This window comes from Vairimorpha necatrix, chromosome 11, assembly GCF_036630325.1.
Source record: "Vairimorpha necatrix chromosome 11, complete sequence".
In the NCBI taxonomy this organism is placed as follows: Eukaryota; Fungi; Microsporidia; family Nosematidae; genus Vairimorpha; species Vairimorpha necatrix.
Genome location: NC_088826.1, coordinates 131,890 through 149,499, shown reverse-complemented (window position 1 = coordinate 149,499; position 17,610 = coordinate 131,890). Strand labels below are relative to the sequence as shown.

Sequence of the window (17,610 nt, the reverse complement as noted above, 5' to 3'; positions counted from 1 at the left end):
TTTAGATTTTTTTTTCTTAAATAGTTTTAACTCCTTATAACTGATAAATCAGTTATATTGAAAATCAATCAGCCAATTGAAAAAAATAAATTGGTTAATTAACTAATCAAATCTATAAAATGTCAAATTTAAAAAATTCTTTAATTAAAAAAATTCTTTAAGTAAAAGTTTGTAAATTACATGAGAAAACCTACTATTATCTTTGTTCTTAATTATTTGTAAAAAATTAAGTCATAAATTTGATCCAATAAAAAATAAAATAAATAAATTTCTTTTTTATTTATTGGGAAATTCAATAACTTCATTAATCCTCAAAATATTTATAGCCGCTTCTGTAGCTGTCCTCAATGCTTTCATTTTATTCATCATTGGTTCAATAATCCCTTTCTTGAAATTATCTCCTATTTCATTATTTACCACGTCAAGACCATACGAGAAATATTCACTAAAATTAGATTTCTGGTGAGCAATCACTTTAGAAATCAATTCATTTGGGTCAAGTCTCGCATTCATACACAAAATCTTTGGTAAAGTTAAAACTGCTTCACTATAGAAAAAGATTGGTATGTGCTCCCTCGAATTTATAGACATAGAAAATGTCTCCAGTATGCTACTTAGTGCTATTTCTACTGCTCCACCTCCTGCTACAATGCATTTACTTTCTAATGTTCTTTTTACAATATTCATAGCGTCGTCTACTGATCTGTGCATTTCGTCCAGAATCTGCGTGTTCGGTCCTCTGAGGAAAATTGTGCCTAAATTTTTAGTTAGTCCGTCAATTAAAGCGCATTCGTCATTGCCTATTTGGATCATTTTAAATGAGCCACCATTCCCCAGTGTATAAGTTTCTTCATCAGATATTTCGGAATAAACTTGTGTCCCCGAATATTTAGCGATAATCTGTAAATCTTCTTTTTTACATCTTTTTATCGCGACTATCCCAGCTTCTACTAATAATTTAGTACACAAATCGTCAATCCCTTTAGTAGTCAATACGAGAGTAGCCCCTGTTTTCTTAATATTTCGTATTAAAGATTTAGCTATTTCTATCTCTTTCATTCTTATATTTTCCATTTCTACTGGATCAGTGACTGTTATCGAGGCTGTAAGTGGCAGCCTGTATTTTTGTAATGAAATGTCAAGACATAAAATTTTTACATTTTCTAAAATTTTTTTCATATCGGGTGAAGCCACGTAGCAATTCATTCCATACCCATTAATAAAAAAACTATCTTTCATTTCTCCTCCTGGATGTTTCAATATGTTCACATCTTTAATGTTATATTGTCTTTTATTATTAATTTCTGTATAAGACAAAGATCTCGCGGCTTTAATGATGACATCACAGAATAAATCATTTTCTTCTTTTAAAAGTTTACTTGAAATTGTAGTCGATACAATTTTTTTTAGTAGGTCGTCGTCCACATTTTTTATATCTTTAGTTAATAATTTTTTGACATGTTGTATGCCTTCCCTATAAGCAAGTCTGTACCCGTTGACTACTACAGAAGGATGCATACCATTTTGTATCATTTTATAACCTTTTTCTATAAGACTGCAAGCTAATAAGACTACTCCTGTTGTTCCGTCTCCTACTTCTTTGTCTTGAGTACTCGCCAAATCTACCAAGATTTTCGCGGCCGGGTCGTCGATGACCATATTTTGTAAAATTGTAGCTCCGTCGTTGGTAATATTGACATCTCCTGCTGCGTTGACTAGCATTTTATCAAGTCCCATTGGGCCGAAACTACTTTTTATGGCATTGTATACTGACAATATAGATTTAGTATTCTTTTCTACAGCAGATATACCAGACCAAGATTTTCCGCCTGTTATAATGTTTGTATTAGAAATTTCATTTTGCATTTTAGGGTAGAAAATAAAAAAGAAGATAATCAAATTACAGCTTTAATTTGTGTATTGTAATTTTTTAATAAAATTGAAAACTGTAAAATGAATTTGATTTAATATTTTAAGTGACTAGTTTTTTGCAAGGAAGAATAAAAAAAGTCAGTTAAAACTCTAAAAATATTAAAAGTCAGTTGAACTCTAAAAATATTAAATGTCAGTTAAAAAATTAAAATATTAAATGTCAGTAGAACTCTAAAATATTAAATGTCAGTAAATTAATAACTGAAAACTTTATAAAAATATTTTAAGTCAGAAAAAATTAATTTATTCGGTGTAAGCGAAATATATCTTAGGATTCTTCAATTCTCTTCTCCAAACTTTAGGGACTTTTCTATTAGCTTGTTTCTTAGTTAACTTCCTTCTTTCTGCTCTGGTCTTTTTAGGCCTCAATTCCTTGGGAATTTTATTAAGTGGCATGTTTTCATATTTTTTACACTGTTCTTCTAATAATTTCTCATGACGAACGCGTAAAGCTTTAGCTATATTTTTTCTTGCTGTTTTAATTTCGTCTGGTTCTACAGTGGATGAGACTTTCTTTTGTCTAAGTTGTAGGAGATCATTTTTCAAGTTAATGATTTCTTCTTCTAATTCAGAGATATTTTTTTCTCTGAAAGATTGGCAGTCCATTTTCATTTTGGGGCTTAAAAAAAATTAAAAAATAATTAAGCACAGAATCTTCTAGAAAAATGCAGATCTTAGTAAAATTGAGGGTCGCATAGTATTGTATGAAAACTTAGTAATATAATTGTACTGAATAAATACAATTATACATGCAAAAATAATATCTAATAAAAATGTAACAAATGTTGTATAAATCAAATCTATTGCACGCAAACCATTGTGAAAAAACTAGCAGATCAATAAATCTCAGAGAAGAAGCTAAAATTATGATTAAAAATCCTGAATTTTGTACTCAAGAAAAATTCACATGATAAAATTAACAAGATAAAAAAAACGGAGTCATTATGTTTTATGATATAAATCTGTACAATAAGCAAAAATCCATAATTCCAGTAGGCCACTGTCGAATGAGAAGTATTTATAACACTTTCCTCGCTTAAGATGTCAATAAATTATTTTCTTGATTTTTAATGGCAAATAATATTACATAGTGGTTTATTTATTTACATGTTCTATCTTTCAAGTGTGACTCTTCATAGTGATAAATTTATATTCTCTCCACTATTTTAATGACCAATAATATAAAAATCATTATATTTGACATATAATTTCTTATTCGTCTAGTCTAATCATTATAACCCCCCTGTGATTTTATTTTTACCCCTTAAAAATTTTATTGGTTTTTATTAGTTTTTAAAAAATTCTAAAAAAATTTCAAAAAAATGGAAATTGTAAATTCAAATAGTCCAAAATTAATAAAAATCTACGATAATGAAGGAAATCTTACTGAACAAGGTGAAAATTACAGAAAACTGGGATTATCTACTCTGTCTCAGAATAAATTCGGAGTCGTCATTCTCAGTGGTGGCCAAGGTACTAGACTAGGATGCGATGGACCCAAAGGATTATTCAAAATATGTGGTCTGACATTATTCGAACACCATATTAAAAATATAAAAAGTAAAGAGTATTCAAACATGATCAAATTATTTATCATGACTTCTGATAATACACACGAAGACGTTGTAGCATATTTCAAATCAAATAACAATTTCCAATTAGACGTTGTCTTCTTTAAACAGACCAGTTTGACTTGTACATATGAAAACGACGAAGTAATAAAAATAAATGATATGGTATTAACAGCGCCAAATGGTAACGGAGACATATTTAATTCTATAAACAAAATAGATCTACATGATATATACGCTATAAATGTAATATCAGTAGACAATATACTAGCAGAAATACTTAACCCGGAATTTATAGGCGCATTTATAGAAAAAAAACTGGACATTTTAAGTAAAAGTGTAAAAAAACTTCCTAATGAAAATGTAGGAATTTTTACATTAAATAATGGGAAAATAGAAGTTAAAGAATATTCGGAAATGGATAATAAAGAAGATTATGAATGTGAAGGGAATATTTGCAATCATTTGTTCCGTACTGATTTTATAAAATCTATGAGAGATAAAAAACTTCCTATACATAAAGCTATTAAAAAAATCCCGAAAAATATTAGAGATCAAATAAATAAACCGGAAGAAGTGATTTGTATAAAAAAAGAGTGTTTTATTTTTGATGCATTTTTGTTTACTGAAAAGAATATGGTGATGAGTGTACCTAGAGATAAGGAATTTGCGCCATTAAAAAATAGTATGACGAGTAGTAGTGACAACCCGGAAACATGTACGAATGCTTATAAACAAAAGTACCAAAAAAATTAAAAAGATACAATATTTATTACATTTTTATATAATATGATACACTAAATTTTTTTAAACTTGCCTGAAAAAATTATCTAGCTAATTTTAATACGCTCAAAACATATATTCAATTTTTTTGCAATTGTTTTAAAAACTTGGCTTAAAAAAATTATAAAATTTTTAAAACTCTTATCATCATCATATATATAAAAGAATTTTATTTAATTTTTTACCCCTCTTTTTTATGATTTTGTAAAATCCAAACTTCTTATTATAGCTTATTGTGTTATTGTAATATCAAATTTAAACTCAATGCTTAAATTCGATAATTGTAAGTGCGTATACTATATATTAATGCATTTTTATTCTATTTATTATTTTTAGAAAACTCAGTTCCAAAATATCGTCAGAATCGTTTTTTAGAATTTATTTAACCCTTCTAGAAAAAATTCACAATAACATTAATCAAAGAAAAAGTTGAATATAAGTGTCAAAAAATGAGCTTAAAAGTTCCCAAAATTATCTTATTGAGATAATTAATTGTTTATAAACAACATTACTCCTTATATGTCACTAAAAAGTATTTTTAAAAATTATGTTTTCTCCTTATTAAATTCATTCATCCCAAAATGGAAACTTTACAAAATTCACCGAGGAGCGACATATTAAAAAACTAAACATTTAGATCCCGTTTTCAAAACGGGAAAGCATACGCTAGTCATATATATAAAAGAATTTTATTTAATTTTTTACCCCTATTTTTTATGGTTTTGTAAATCTAAACTTCTTATTAAAGCTTATTGTATCATTGTAATATCAAATGTAGATTTACTGCCTTAATATGAATATTCTAAGTGTGTATGTTATTAGTTAATACTTTTTTGATTTAATTATTATTTTTGTAAAACTCAGTTCCAAAATATCGTCAGAATCGTTTTTTAGAATTTATTTAACCCTTCTAGAAAAATTTTAAAAACAATTGACAAAAGAAGAAATTGAATAAAAGTGTCAAAAATTGAGCTTAGAAGTTTCCAAAATTATCTCATTGAGATTATTAAATGTTTTACAACAACATTACTCCTTATATGTTACTAAAAAGTATTTTTCAAAATCATGTTTTCTCCTTTTCAAATTTATTCATCCAAAATAGAAACTTAACAAAATTAAAGGAGGAAATACATGCCATAAACAAAATATATTAATTCCGTTTTCAAAACGGGAAAGCATACGCTAGTCATATATATAAAAGAATTTTATTCAATTTTTTACCCCTCTTTTTTGTGATTTTGAAATTTCTAAACTACATATTTAATGCTTAATATGTTATTAAAATATCAAATATAGATTTATTGCTTCAATTTGACTATTCTAAGTATGTATGTTATGAGTTAATACTTTTTAATTTTGATTATTATTTAAATGAAACTCAGTTCCAAAATATCGTCAGAATCGTTTTTTAGAATTTATTTAACCCTTCTAGAAAAATTCACAAAAACATTAACCAAAAAAAATCGAATATAAGTCTTAAAAATTGAGCTTAGAATTCCATAAAATTATTTCATTGAGACTCATAAGTGTTTTTAACTCAACTTTACTCCTTCTATGTCACTAAAAAGTATTTTTATAAATCATGTCTAAACTCTGTCAAATTCAATCATCCCAAAATGGAAACTTTACAAAATTTACTGAGACTGGACATATTTTAAAACTAAACTTTTAGATCCCGTTTTCAAAACGGGAAAGCATACGCTAGTATAAAAGATAAAATTTTTTATTCAATTTTTTTTATATTATAAATCTTTATTTTTATATTTATTCATATTACTATATTTTCAATACTCTCTTTTCTTCTCATAATTGGTCCAATCCACTGCCACGCTTCTTTATTTTCTATTTGTAAAGTAGATACATTAGAATTATTTGTGACTTTATTTACCACTGCATTCCAAATTTGTCGATTTTCTCCAAATACATCTTTTAATTGGTCAATATACACATATTCTGGGAATCTACTATTATTAGTAGAAATTATTAATTGTCTAAGAAGGACATTTAATACATCTTTAGAAATTTTCTTAGATTCTATTTCAATTTCTCTCTTCAATTTTAATTTGTACTTTATATATTTAACCAAACAAATCAAGAACAAAATCGGCATACTAATAAAAAATATTTTTTTAAAATAAAAATGAGAAAATGTTCTAAGAGAAATTTTGTAAGTTTTCGTACAAATTTTGTTATCTTGTATGATAATTTTAGGATGATCTTTAAGTTCATTTAATAGTTCTTCATTTTTTGTCAAATCTTTAATATTGAGATATGGTGTTAAACATCTTCCGTATTTGTAATCTCCATGTTTAAATTCGAGTTTTGAAACTATCTCTTCGATTTTTTTAATCTTCGAATTGTCTTTCATACAATAATTTCCAAAAATGGATTTTTTGAAAATGTAGCCTTTGTCACAGATCAAATTATTTCCTATGATTTTCCCATGAAATGGAACATTTACACAGAAGAAACATTTTCCATTATTGTAAGGAAATTGTTTTATCGCTAAAAACACTCCGACTATTAAAAAAAATAAGATAAATAAAAAAAAATATTTGCCCTTTTTGCTTTTTGGAGCAGTAGAAATTTTACTTTGGAAGGCTGTTCCGTCATATGCTGAAAATGACGAATTAAAGCATTCGTTACTAGTTGACAATCTTCTACTTGAATTTTTCTTCATGTCTTCTTCTATAAAACTTTTAAGAAGTTCTTTGTTGGGAATTTCTGTATTTTTTCGCATTTTTGGTATTTGAATTTTCTCTTCGGGCTCAATGTTCTGATCCTTCGTTGAGCTCATAAAATTTTTATGTGAAATGTTTGTTTCTTCTTTAATTTCTTTAGCATGTGGAAACTTTTCTTTTACTTCAGGTTTAACTTGTGGTTTAAAATCTTTCATATCTGGTTTTATTTCTTTAAATTGAGTATATTTTTCTTTTACTTCAGGTTTAAATTGTGTGGGCTTTTCTTTTATATCTGGTCTAATTTCGCTTTTAACTTCTTTCGCCTGTGGTTTATCTTCTTTGGCTTCTGGTTTTTTTTCATACACGTTACTAAAAATGTTTTTTCTATTTTGTTTGTCTTCTTCAACAAAACTTGTTTCTTCTTCTTTTTCGTCTTTAGGTTTGTTTTTTATATGTGCTAATTTTTCATTCAACGAAATGGGTTTCTTTTTACTAGGTGTTATAACCTCTTCATTTTTTTTAACTGGTCTGCCTGATGCACTATTTCTTTTTACTCTTTCTCTATTATCATTCAAATCTATCTCCACTATAGAACTTCCACTCTGGTAGATATTATTCATTTTTTCTATTTCTCGTTTTTTATTTAATTTTATTTCATCTATCTTATCGTAGATATTAGTTTTATAATTGTCAAGTAATTCTTGTTTTAAGGCGTTAGATCTTACATTTACATTATTTTCAAAGAGTATTTTTTTTAGTTCAAGTTTGGTTAATTTTTTATAATCAAAATTCGGGTCTAGATATGTTTCAGATGTTAAGTCTTTTTCCTTCATTTTTTAAGGGGGTAAAATATCACAAACCCAAACAAACGAAAATTATCCAAATAAACAAACCCCCTAAACAAACTTCATAATGAAAAAAATAAATAATTTTTTACAAGATACGATTGTGAAATGAGTTCTTAGAAATATTATCTTAATTTTAGATCGATATTTTATTTACCTACTAAATCTTATTTTATTGGCCGTTAAATCAAATTAAAAACCGCTTCATCGAAAATTACATTTTCTGATATATTAACTGGTAAACATGCAAGACGGAAATTTATTCTTGTTAATTATAACCTTTCTATTTTCTGATCTTACTTTATCTAAGAAAAGCCAAACAGGTGTTTAGTCCCCGACAATTCATATCGTCGACATTATTACATGTTACGAGAAATGAAAAGATTTAAAGGGATGCATCAATTAATAAATTTATCGTCAAAATCAGGCCCATTTCTAAATTAAGGTAATTAAGAAGACACTAAAAAGTATCTAAAATTCCAACGAGAACAATATAAAAACGAATTAAATCTTGAAAATATTTTAAAAAGATATCTCAAACAGTATGTGCTCAAAAATTTAAAAAATAATTTTTAAAATATATTATTATATTGATTTTATAATTTCAATTTATTTCTGGATTTAATTTATAGAGAAAAACATTCTGTGCATTATTTAACAATAAACTATGATCACTATAACTTACACATCCTATTGTATCATTCGGTACATTTATTCTATTTTTTTTACATTCTTTATTATTAATACAATACACGTCATCTCCTACACTAGTTAAAAGACAATCATACCTTTCATTATAACTAATAGATCCACAGTAAGACGGGCTATTATACTTAAATAAGATATTCTTATACTTTGCGGTCTGGGATATCTTGTGTAAAGAAGATATAATATTTTTACTATACAGATTATTTTTATAGAAAAATAATTCTCTACAAAATGAATTAGAAATAGTTTTTTTAGTAGCGTAGTTTTTTCCGTTTTTCGTGTATCTCAAATCCCAGTAGTGGACAATTGTGCCGGGTGTTGATGTTGTGTATATAAGATTTTTATTAGTAGTATGGAATTCTACACATGTGACTGTATTTTCATGCTCAAGTGTTTTGATTCTGTCCATTGTTCTGATGTCCCAAGCACTTGCGCATTTATTTCTTCCACATGTGTAGAATATTTTATCATTATATTTTTTTATGTATCTCACTGTGCCACTGTCATCTTCATACGAAATAATCTTGTCGCTTTGCACATCAAATATAACAAACATAGAGTCAGCAAAAGATACACCAATGCGCGTATCATCAAGCCAGTTTACATTGTAAATAGGCACATCTGTTATATTTCTATTTGTAAATTTTATTTCATTAGAATCGTGGATCAACCTAGTACACGAAAAAATCAGACTTCCTTCATTAGTGCCATAACACAACATATTTGTTATATTGTTATAATCATTACAAGTAATATGATAATAATCCAATACGAAAGCATTTTGATATTCCAAATTGAAATACAAACAACCCTTCATTAAAAAACGGTTATAAATTTATTAAAAATTTTAAAAAATTGATTTTATTTTCTCATTCATTCTTGAGATAGTCAGTGTTATTATTTTGTCTTATTTTTACCATGTTTTCTATTAATTCATTTAGAATGACATCTGACAAGACACTATCATTTTTATAATCGGGATGTGTAATAACAAACTTCCTAATATAATCACTCAATGATAAATATTTGTTATTGATTTTATCCTCTATAAAATTAATATACTTTTTTAGAAATTCACTATGTGCGCTATATTTATCATCTATGATTTTATAGACAAAATGTAAAATTCCTTGAGATTCTTCTGTGCCTAAAAATATATCTTTTACTGTGCCTTCACAGACTTCTGCTTCGTTGGCATCTGTAATATTTTTTCTATAAAAAAATTTTTGATCATCTTCTTGTAATTTCGATTGGTAATCTGAAGATTTCCTAATAAAACGGTTTGCGTTGAAAAAATTAGCATCTACTAGTGAGATCGGTATGTAAAAATTCAAATCATATTCTAATATGGCTTGAATCGTCAAATACACAAGATAAATAAATGCAGCATTTTCAAAAGCAGTAGCTTGAATTTCCATAGGACGAACTTCTACTTTCCAACCTCGTAAATCTTTTGGCATCCTTTCAATGGGAATTTTAAATCTAACAGATCTCCAATTTGAACTTTGAATATTTTCAAAGTCATCAAATGTTTGTTCATTTGTCTCTTCGTAACTTACTACAGGATCACGAATAAATAACGATGCGATATGCATCGACAATTTATGATCTATACCGTTTTTAATTAATTTCGAATATATTGGGTTGTGTATGGGCGGATTAGTGTCATTATAATTGTCTAAATTTCTTTTATCATTTGATATAAACAAATCAAAAGGCGAAAAACGACTTTTAGGAATTTTCTGACTATATTCATATTCATTGTCTACATTAGAGTAGATAGATTCACTTCCTCTTTCGTCATTTACTCTGCAGTCTACGCTCATTTCTAACATTTCCCATCTAGTTTCTGTATTTAAAAGTTTCCCATTGGCACATGGTGTTCCTCTAGTTAGTCTCAATAAAACTGGACCTAGTGCGCCCATCATATCGTAAACATATCGTGCTTCATCTATTGTTTTGCCTTGTATTGTGACTTGTAAACCACAACATCCCATTCCTTGTCCCATTGAATCAATATGAATATACTTATTCAAGTTATCGTTTATTAAATTAATATCTTCCATCACTTCTATATACCCATCAATTTTCTTACCACGTCTATTTCTAATATTTTCAGTAAAAGATTCAAATCTTTTGTGTTGTGTTATCGCGTTATCAGGAAAGTTTAAAGATAAAGTTACGTCGGATGTCAAAGGTTTTGTATCGTAAAAATTTTTATAGTGCATATATGGGAAACAAGGCATCATAATAATATAGACATCTGGTTCACTAACTTCTTCTATTCCTTTTATACTAGATGTTATACCATTTTCCACTTTGTCTATTGTAGATTCATCATATGTATTCTTTGGAGATATTTCTATCATATACCTGCCATATTCTACAGATGTATTTTCCGCCTTGCCTATGATCTTTTCGCCTCCGCAATATAATTTGTAAGTTCCTTCATTTTTTATAACTGCTATTAGTTCCAATTCTTCTCCAAAAGCTTTAACTGTCGTTATATTATCTTTATTACGATTATAAACAATAATGAACTGGTCTATACCTTTGTTTTTAATAATTTCTCTTGTTTTCCATAATCTGTTCCATGTTAAAATATTTCCACTACGTAATAACCCCATAAAAATAAACCGTTATCCGTTAAATATTAATTTGAACCAATTAAGTAAATTAAAAAAAAAAAGGAGACATGATTTTTATTAGTTGTTTTATTTTAACAATGTCTTTTCCCCCTTTTAATGACAGCCCCAACTTTCTTAAAAATAATAACGGAAAGTAATAAAAGATTTATTTTATTTATTAATTTAGACTGTACAACTAAGGATCTTATAAAACAAGTAAAATACTATTTTGCACATTATTTTAAGATTTCATACACCGTTAAATATGTTTATACACCGGACAAGTTTGTTATCTTTGACAATGTCCAGATTAAAACGGTCTTTAAAGATGGGGATTTTTGTTATATCAAAGGGAGAGAAAGCGAGCAAACAAGTACAGATGAAAAAACAAAAGAACAAATAGAAGATGATATTAGTCATAGTAATAAAAGAAAGAAAGCGGACAGTGAAGGGCCAATGATTCTAGGAGTTGGATTAAAAAAATCTAAATTAAAAAGCGAAAAGAATCCACCTATTGCTAACAAATCAATTTTATCAGAAAACAAAACTACTTTGTTGGCGGATAGGCAAGATTTACAAAAAAACAAAATAACTTTGAAAGAAGAAAATTTAGTTTTACAAAAAAATAAAACTACAAAACATGATAATAATCTAGATGTTCGAAATAATGAAACACCAACAAAGACAGGAAAATCAATTTTCAATAAAATACCAATTATAACTGACAAGTCTATTTTACAAAAAAACAAAACACCACCATCAGCTGAAAAGTCAGATGCTCAAAATAACAAAATACCAGTAGAAATTGTAAAAACAGATGTTCAAAATATTACAAATATAAAAATACAGTCCAATAAAGAAAAAGAAGAATCATTAACTGAAATTCCTGAACAGCAAAATATACATAGAAAAAAGAACAACAAAGATGAGAGAAATTTTAATGTTAAGAATGGCGTAGATCCCAATTTTGTAAAAGAAAAAGTTCTCACTAAAGTTATTGAAGACAAAAAGGAAACTAAAGATGATTCGCTATTTAAATTAGAAAATATAAATCCGATAATTAAGGAGAAAACGAAAGTCGAATTAAATGGAATAAAACAAATAAAGAAGAAAAAGAAAATAAATTATGAAGAGTTATAGATAAAGTAAAAATAAAAAATTATATAATATAAATATATCTTATGAGGTTTTTAATACATTTTTGTCGTTATTGAACTTTAATTCCAAAATATTTGATGAATTTTTTATTGTAAGTCAAGATAAGAAAGAATCTTGCGTATGGCTTCATTGGATAATTATCAGCTTACTATTATGAGATTTTTACTCACTTAAATTTTTAACCTCTTGGCCTCAAAACTTATTTTTAATTGGACTTTGAATCCAAGAGATAGACTCTTGTTTATATACATATTGCAACCAGACAGATTGGCAGAAAATATAATTAAGCACACTAGATAAAAATTCAAGGAGAGGCAATATCGTACTAAACAGAAGATCTTAATATTATATGTATCTCGTACATGCTTTTTTACAAATAAACATCAATATCTGTCATTTCATGGTCTATGTCGATCTCTTCTTCCACAAACCATGCGCGTGCTACATGAGAACTAAGTATAAAAAATGTGAGATGCTTTGAGTTATACCTTGTCTGAATATTTCATAAAGCTTTAATGCTCCAAATCCAGAGAGCGTCAACCAAAAAATTTTAAAGCCCATGCGGCATTTACTACAATGGAGGAGCATCGAACTCACATTATTTTTAAGAGCGTAAGGGAGTTTCCAAAAAAGACAAAGAATCTCTAAGGCTGGACGCACACAAGTTTCATAAATCAATTTAGCAATTTATTAAAAATTAAATCATTTAAGAAGATTTAGCATATCTTAATATAATAACATTCTTTCGTACTTGTCAGGAATAATGTCCCTTACTTTATGTCTCAACACAATGCTTTTGATCGCTAAACTACTAGCACTGCTTCTGGTTGAATTTTGTTAGTTCTGAAGACAAATAAATAGACTAAGAATGTATTAACAAACATACATATAAACCAGTGACTTATGATAATATTGAATAAATATCAAAATGTGATACACCTTCGTTCTTTTTTATTACAATTTAGATAAGTTTTACTTTTCTCCTATTGTTTACCCCTTACCTATGGATTTATCAATAGTTTTAAAAACTAAAAAATTAAATATCATAAAAAATACTAAGCGAACAATAGACAAACTTTTTCTATTACACAAACAGAACAAAATACAAAATTTTAATGATAAACTATCTAAATTACAAGACCTGGTCAACAACAATATAAATGAAATAAAACAAATAGATTTATTAATAAAAAAAAGGAAAGAATATGACCCGATGATATTTGCTATAGTAGAATATTTCAATATTAATAAATGTTACGAATCTGCGGCACTTTTAAGTAAGAAATATAATCAAGACAGTGATATTTTATTTTTTAAAGAACAAGACAAAATATGTGAAGCTTATAAAAATAACGAATATGATAAAATTTTGAAATATTTACGAGAATATAAAAATATTTTCAAAAATTATGACATAGAAGAGACAGTCAAAGTAAAATACTTCTTGTATCTTTGTATAAATAAAAAAATCAAGGAAAGTTTAGAATTTCTGAGAAATAATAATATTCCAAAAAAATTTTTAATAAATTTAATATGCGTCAAAGACACAATGTCTGAAGACGAGAGACACGTTTCTATCTTGAGAGATGCATTTGGTATTTCTAATTCTCGACTACAAAGTAGAGTAGAATACGGAATTATTTCTTACAAGACAAATATGTGCGATAAATATCAGGACAACGAGTGTCCAGCTTGTATGTTCACTGGGCTTAGAAAAGAAGTCCCCTTTAATAAAAGGGAACATAGCATCATAATCTGCAGGGGATCTAAAGAACCAATAACAGAAGAGAACAGAGGATTTGTATATGAAAATGGACATGTCTATGGAGAAAAATATGTCAAAGGAAAAGGCTACAGATTGGAAGATTACAAATATCCAAGACAGTGCTTTTTTATGTAAATAAAACTTATGTATGTTTAATTTAAAAATATAAAAAAAAATATTCTAAGTTTTAGCATCAACGCAGAATTTATTTTTAAAATGATAAAAAAATTTGATTGTTGTGAAAACTATAGTCTTGAATGCCAATAAAGTTTGTATAAATATCTAATTATAAAAATTTTTAGTTAAAAAACTTTTTTAAAAAATATTTCCTACTAAAAAGTTAAATTTAGCATAGATATAAAAAACAGCATAAGAAGTTAATTAAAATATTTATTTGTTGCAGTGCACCTTTTTCACATAACTTATTATGTCTACAAAACCTTTTGGGCTTGTGTGTAAGTTCGTTATGAACCAAGTCAAAAGTAATTTTGCTTACGTCAAAAAAAGTATTTTTATACATGTTTGTATATTAATGTTTTTTTGTAAAGTACAATTTAATCTGAAATAAAACTTTTTATTTATTGTATCTTGAATATTTTGAGAATAGTCATTCAGATTCATTATTTTTTTCCGCTGAATTTTCTTCTTCTGAATTTGTTTCTTGTACCATACTATTTTTATAAAAATTCTCGAAATCTTCGTTAGCACATGTAATATTACCATTGGACTCTGTAGTAGTTTCCCCATTTAATTCAATAGAATCTCTTTTTACATCCTGATTTAATTCACTATCTTCATTCGTATCTTCCTTTTGTCCATCAGTCTCCATTTCTTCCATCTTCGAATTAAATGTGTCGTCATTATCATTTGATTCAAAATATTTTAAGAAGCTATCAAAGTCTCTATCATGAAAATTATTAAGTGCTTGTTCTAAAGAAATTTCCGTGTCATTATTAGTTTCTGAAATCATATTTTCGTTTGTAGCATTTCTAGCAGTATAAAATATTAATCCTAAAAGCATAGTTATTTTTTTTGTCAAATATAATATATATTTAAAAAGGAAAAAAATTTATGATTCATAAAAAATATTTTTTTCAAGATGTTTATTGGCGGAATGGAAAAAATCATAAGGAGCTTTGATCATAAAGGACAAATCAAATAAAAATAAAAAGCAAAAAAGAATAGATATCATGACATTATATGGTAATTTTGTATATTTCGTTAATTATCATTAAGCAATAAGCATGTTTAGTTTTTTTCTACTTTTATTTTAATAAATAGTGAGTAAATTCTAATCAAAAAAGTGTCAAATATTTGTAATTTAACTTGACTTTAGTTTTTGCATAAATTTTATCAATTGCTATGAAATTACATAGAAAAAATTCTTAGAATATGATGTATTTTTCCATCCGATGAAAATGGTTTTTATAGAAATGTATGTTTTTGCTTTGGATCATAAATATAAGTATACATTATAAAAATAACTCCGAAGAAAATATTGAAATACTATTAGGTTGACAGTTTTAAAAATGTATAATTTTAGAGCGATACACATTTGATAAGTAAAAAAAGAGAACCGCGCACTGATTATGCTTTATTTTTACCTTCAAAATAACTAAATTCTTAAATAGTTGGTTAGATATGTATGCTGGTTGTAATGTCTTATGCGTAATAAACAATGTTAAAAATTTTAAACTTTATTTAGAAAAAACAACAGAAACGTTAAGAAAAAAAACTATTCTCCGTATGATGATACGTAAAAGTTCTGTAGATTGTATTTGAAAGCAAAAATCTACAACCTGATACATATTTTTATCGTCAATTAAATATATTTCAACACAAAAATATATAAATTAATTCTAACACTCTGTAAAAATAAATTAAATATTGAAAACTACAGATAAAAAATATAATGTTTACGAAGTAATTTTCATTTATTACAAGTCCATTTCCTACAATAATCAGACTATGCTGCTGTAGATAAGGAAAGAGCATATTGTGTTGATCGATAAAGAAAATACAATTTATGTGTTGATGTTTACAGGCTCAATTTTAAGTTTTAAATGCGTACTAGAATTAAGCATTTGTAATTTCTAGTTGTTTGATTATTAACATTATCAAATAAAAAACTGTTATAAAATGGGTTATGTAGGGACTTGAATGTTGTAATATAAGTGTATCTAAAACAATAAGAAATTGGAAAACTAAATAATGCTCTCCGTTATTTTTATCGCATATTAATATGTAAATGGCGCAAAAATGCTTATACATGTTTGTTTTATGCCCATAAATATACTTTTGTAAGATGTCTGTGTTAAAAGTATAATATTAATTTTTCAATTTATTAGATATATATTTCTTACATTTCTTAGATATTTTTGCAATTAGATCAAAACGATAGCAAAATATTATTCATAAGATATTTTTATATATTTATGAATTTTTTGAGTGATAAAAAATTTTAGAAAAAATTTCCTAATGTTTTGTAAACCAAAAAAGCATTAAGATAAAGATTTTAAATATTAATAGTACTAAACTTCATCAGTAAGTATTCTTTTTATATGTATTTTAGCTTATGATAAAGATTTATTTTTTGTCGTTGTTTCGATAAAGTTTTGATTAGATTAAAAAAAATATTTTTTTACAGACATATATGCCATCGACTTTTTAAGCAAACGATTAGGGCTAATACGTTATTTAGATGCGTCAGTAAAAATTATAATTCAAAATTCATAGCAAAAAACAGATATAATCAACATTAAGAAAGATATTTATTTACCATTATGTATACATTGTTATTGAATAAGATTTGTTTTTTTGGTGAAAACACAAAAATAATTTTTTTTTACAAAACTAGAACTAATTATAAACTATATAATCAGCATCGATGGCATTTGATAAATTTAGTTTTCTGCAAATATATACATGGAAGACAGACCATCGCCCGTATTTCAAAGCATTTTAAATGCGTTATGTTTCTCCAAACGAATTGCAGCCTTTTATATTAATATAATTCGCCTTCTTTGAGTTTTAAAAGTATTATTAAATGTAGCTATCAAAATAACAGAATATCTTGATTTTTTTTGTGTAATGAACTCTACTAACATTATATATAAGATAATTAATATTTTAAATAAAAATGCTATCTAGAACAATTGATTATGCATTAAAATAGGGGTGTTTAAAAATCACACTATATTTAATTACAACGATTTATTAAAGTTAAAAAATACTTTAATTTTTTGCTATCCAATATTAACACGTCAAACATACAAAATTAAGGCTTATTTATTTGGGGCGCCTACAGACTCTAAGTAACGTTAATATACAAAATCAAAATACTTTCCAATTAAAAAAAAATTCTGAATACGAAGAAAAAATAATAGTGACGGGAACACAATTTTTTTTGTTTTTTATGTAATTAATTATCTTTAAATTTTATATCAAAAACTATTTATTGTTTTATTTTTTTTCTTCGTTTTCATTTTCTAACTTAAATTTTGTTTCTTGCATCGTATGGGATCTAGCGAATTCTTCAAA

General features: G+C 26.4%; 9 protein-coding genes across 9 annotated transcripts; 3 read left to right on the top strand and 6 right to left on the bottom strand.

Annotated features, from left to right (window-relative positions):
• Positions 1–276: 276 nt before the first annotated feature.
• Positions 277–1,866, bottom strand: VNE69_11030 (T-complex protein 1 subunit alpha (CCT1); the record flags this gene model as incomplete). The annotated part of the gene is made up of 1 exon (XM_065474933.1): positions 277–1,866. One exon carries the CDS (start codon positions 1,864–1,866, stop codon positions 277–279), a length of 1,590 nt encoding a protein of 529 aa, XP_065331005.1.
• Positions 1,867–2,175: 309 nt separating this feature from the next.
• VNE69_11029 (ribosomal protein uL29) lies at positions 2,176–2,544 on the bottom strand (the record flags this gene model as incomplete). Its single annotated transcript, XM_065474932.1, has 1 exon — positions 2,176–2,544. One exon carries the CDS (start codon positions 2,542–2,544, stop codon positions 2,176–2,178), a length of 369 nt encoding a protein of 122 aa, XP_065331004.1.
• Positions 2,545–3,254: 710 nt separating this feature from the next.
• Positions 3,255–4,259, top strand: VNE69_11028 (putative uridylyltransferase; the record flags this gene model as incomplete). Its single annotated transcript, XM_065474931.1, has 1 exon — positions 3,255–4,259. One exon carries the CDS (start codon positions 3,255–3,257, stop codon positions 4,257–4,259), a length of 1,005 nt encoding a protein of 334 aa, XP_065331003.1.
• Positions 4,260–6,054: 1,795 nt separating this feature from the next.
• VNE69_11027 (putative inner nuclear membrane protein SRC1) lies at positions 6,055–7,800 on the bottom strand (the record flags this gene model as incomplete). The annotated part of the gene is made up of 1 exon (XM_065474930.1): positions 6,055–7,800. One exon carries the CDS (start codon positions 7,798–7,800, stop codon positions 6,055–6,057), a length of 1,746 nt encoding a protein of 581 aa, XP_065331002.1.
• A 616-nt stretch (positions 7,801–8,416) lies between these two features.
• Positions 8,417–9,337, bottom strand: VNE69_11026 (WD40 repeat domain-containing protein; the record flags this gene model as incomplete). Its single annotated transcript, XM_065474929.1, has 1 exon — positions 8,417–9,337. One exon carries the CDS (start codon positions 9,335–9,337, stop codon positions 8,417–8,419), a length of 921 nt encoding a protein of 306 aa, XP_065331001.1.
• A 52-nt stretch (positions 9,338–9,389) lies between these two features.
• VNE69_11025 (glutamate-cysteine ligase) lies at positions 9,390–11,147 on the bottom strand (the record flags this gene model as incomplete). The annotated part of the gene is made up of 1 exon (XM_065474928.1): positions 9,390–11,147. The coding sequence occupies one exon, from the start codon at positions 11,145–11,147 to the stop codon at positions 9,390–9,392; it is 1,758 nt and encodes a 585-aa protein (XP_065331000.1).
• A 117-nt stretch (positions 11,148–11,264) lies between these two features.
• VNE69_11024 (uncharacterized protein) lies at positions 11,265–12,287 on the top strand (the record flags this gene model as incomplete). Its single annotated transcript, XM_065474927.1, has 1 exon — positions 11,265–12,287. One exon carries the CDS (start codon positions 11,265–11,267, stop codon positions 12,285–12,287), a length of 1,023 nt encoding a protein of 340 aa, XP_065330999.1.
• A 1,021-nt stretch (positions 12,288–13,308) lies between these two features.
• On the top strand, positions 13,309–14,205 carry VNE69_11023 (E3 ubiquitin-protein transferase MAEA; the record flags this gene model as incomplete). Its single annotated transcript, XM_065474926.1, has 1 exon — positions 13,309–14,205. One exon carries the CDS (start codon positions 13,309–13,311, stop codon positions 14,203–14,205), a length of 897 nt encoding a protein of 298 aa, XP_065330998.1.
• A 472-nt stretch (positions 14,206–14,677) lies between these two features.
• On the bottom strand, positions 14,678–15,091 carry VNE69_11022 (putative SP-containing protein; the record flags this gene model as incomplete). The annotated part of the gene is made up of 1 exon (XM_065474925.1): positions 14,678–15,091. One exon carries the CDS (start codon positions 15,089–15,091, stop codon positions 14,678–14,680), a length of 414 nt encoding a protein of 137 aa, XP_065330997.1.
• Between the last annotated feature and the right edge of the window lie 2,519 nt (positions 15,092–17,610).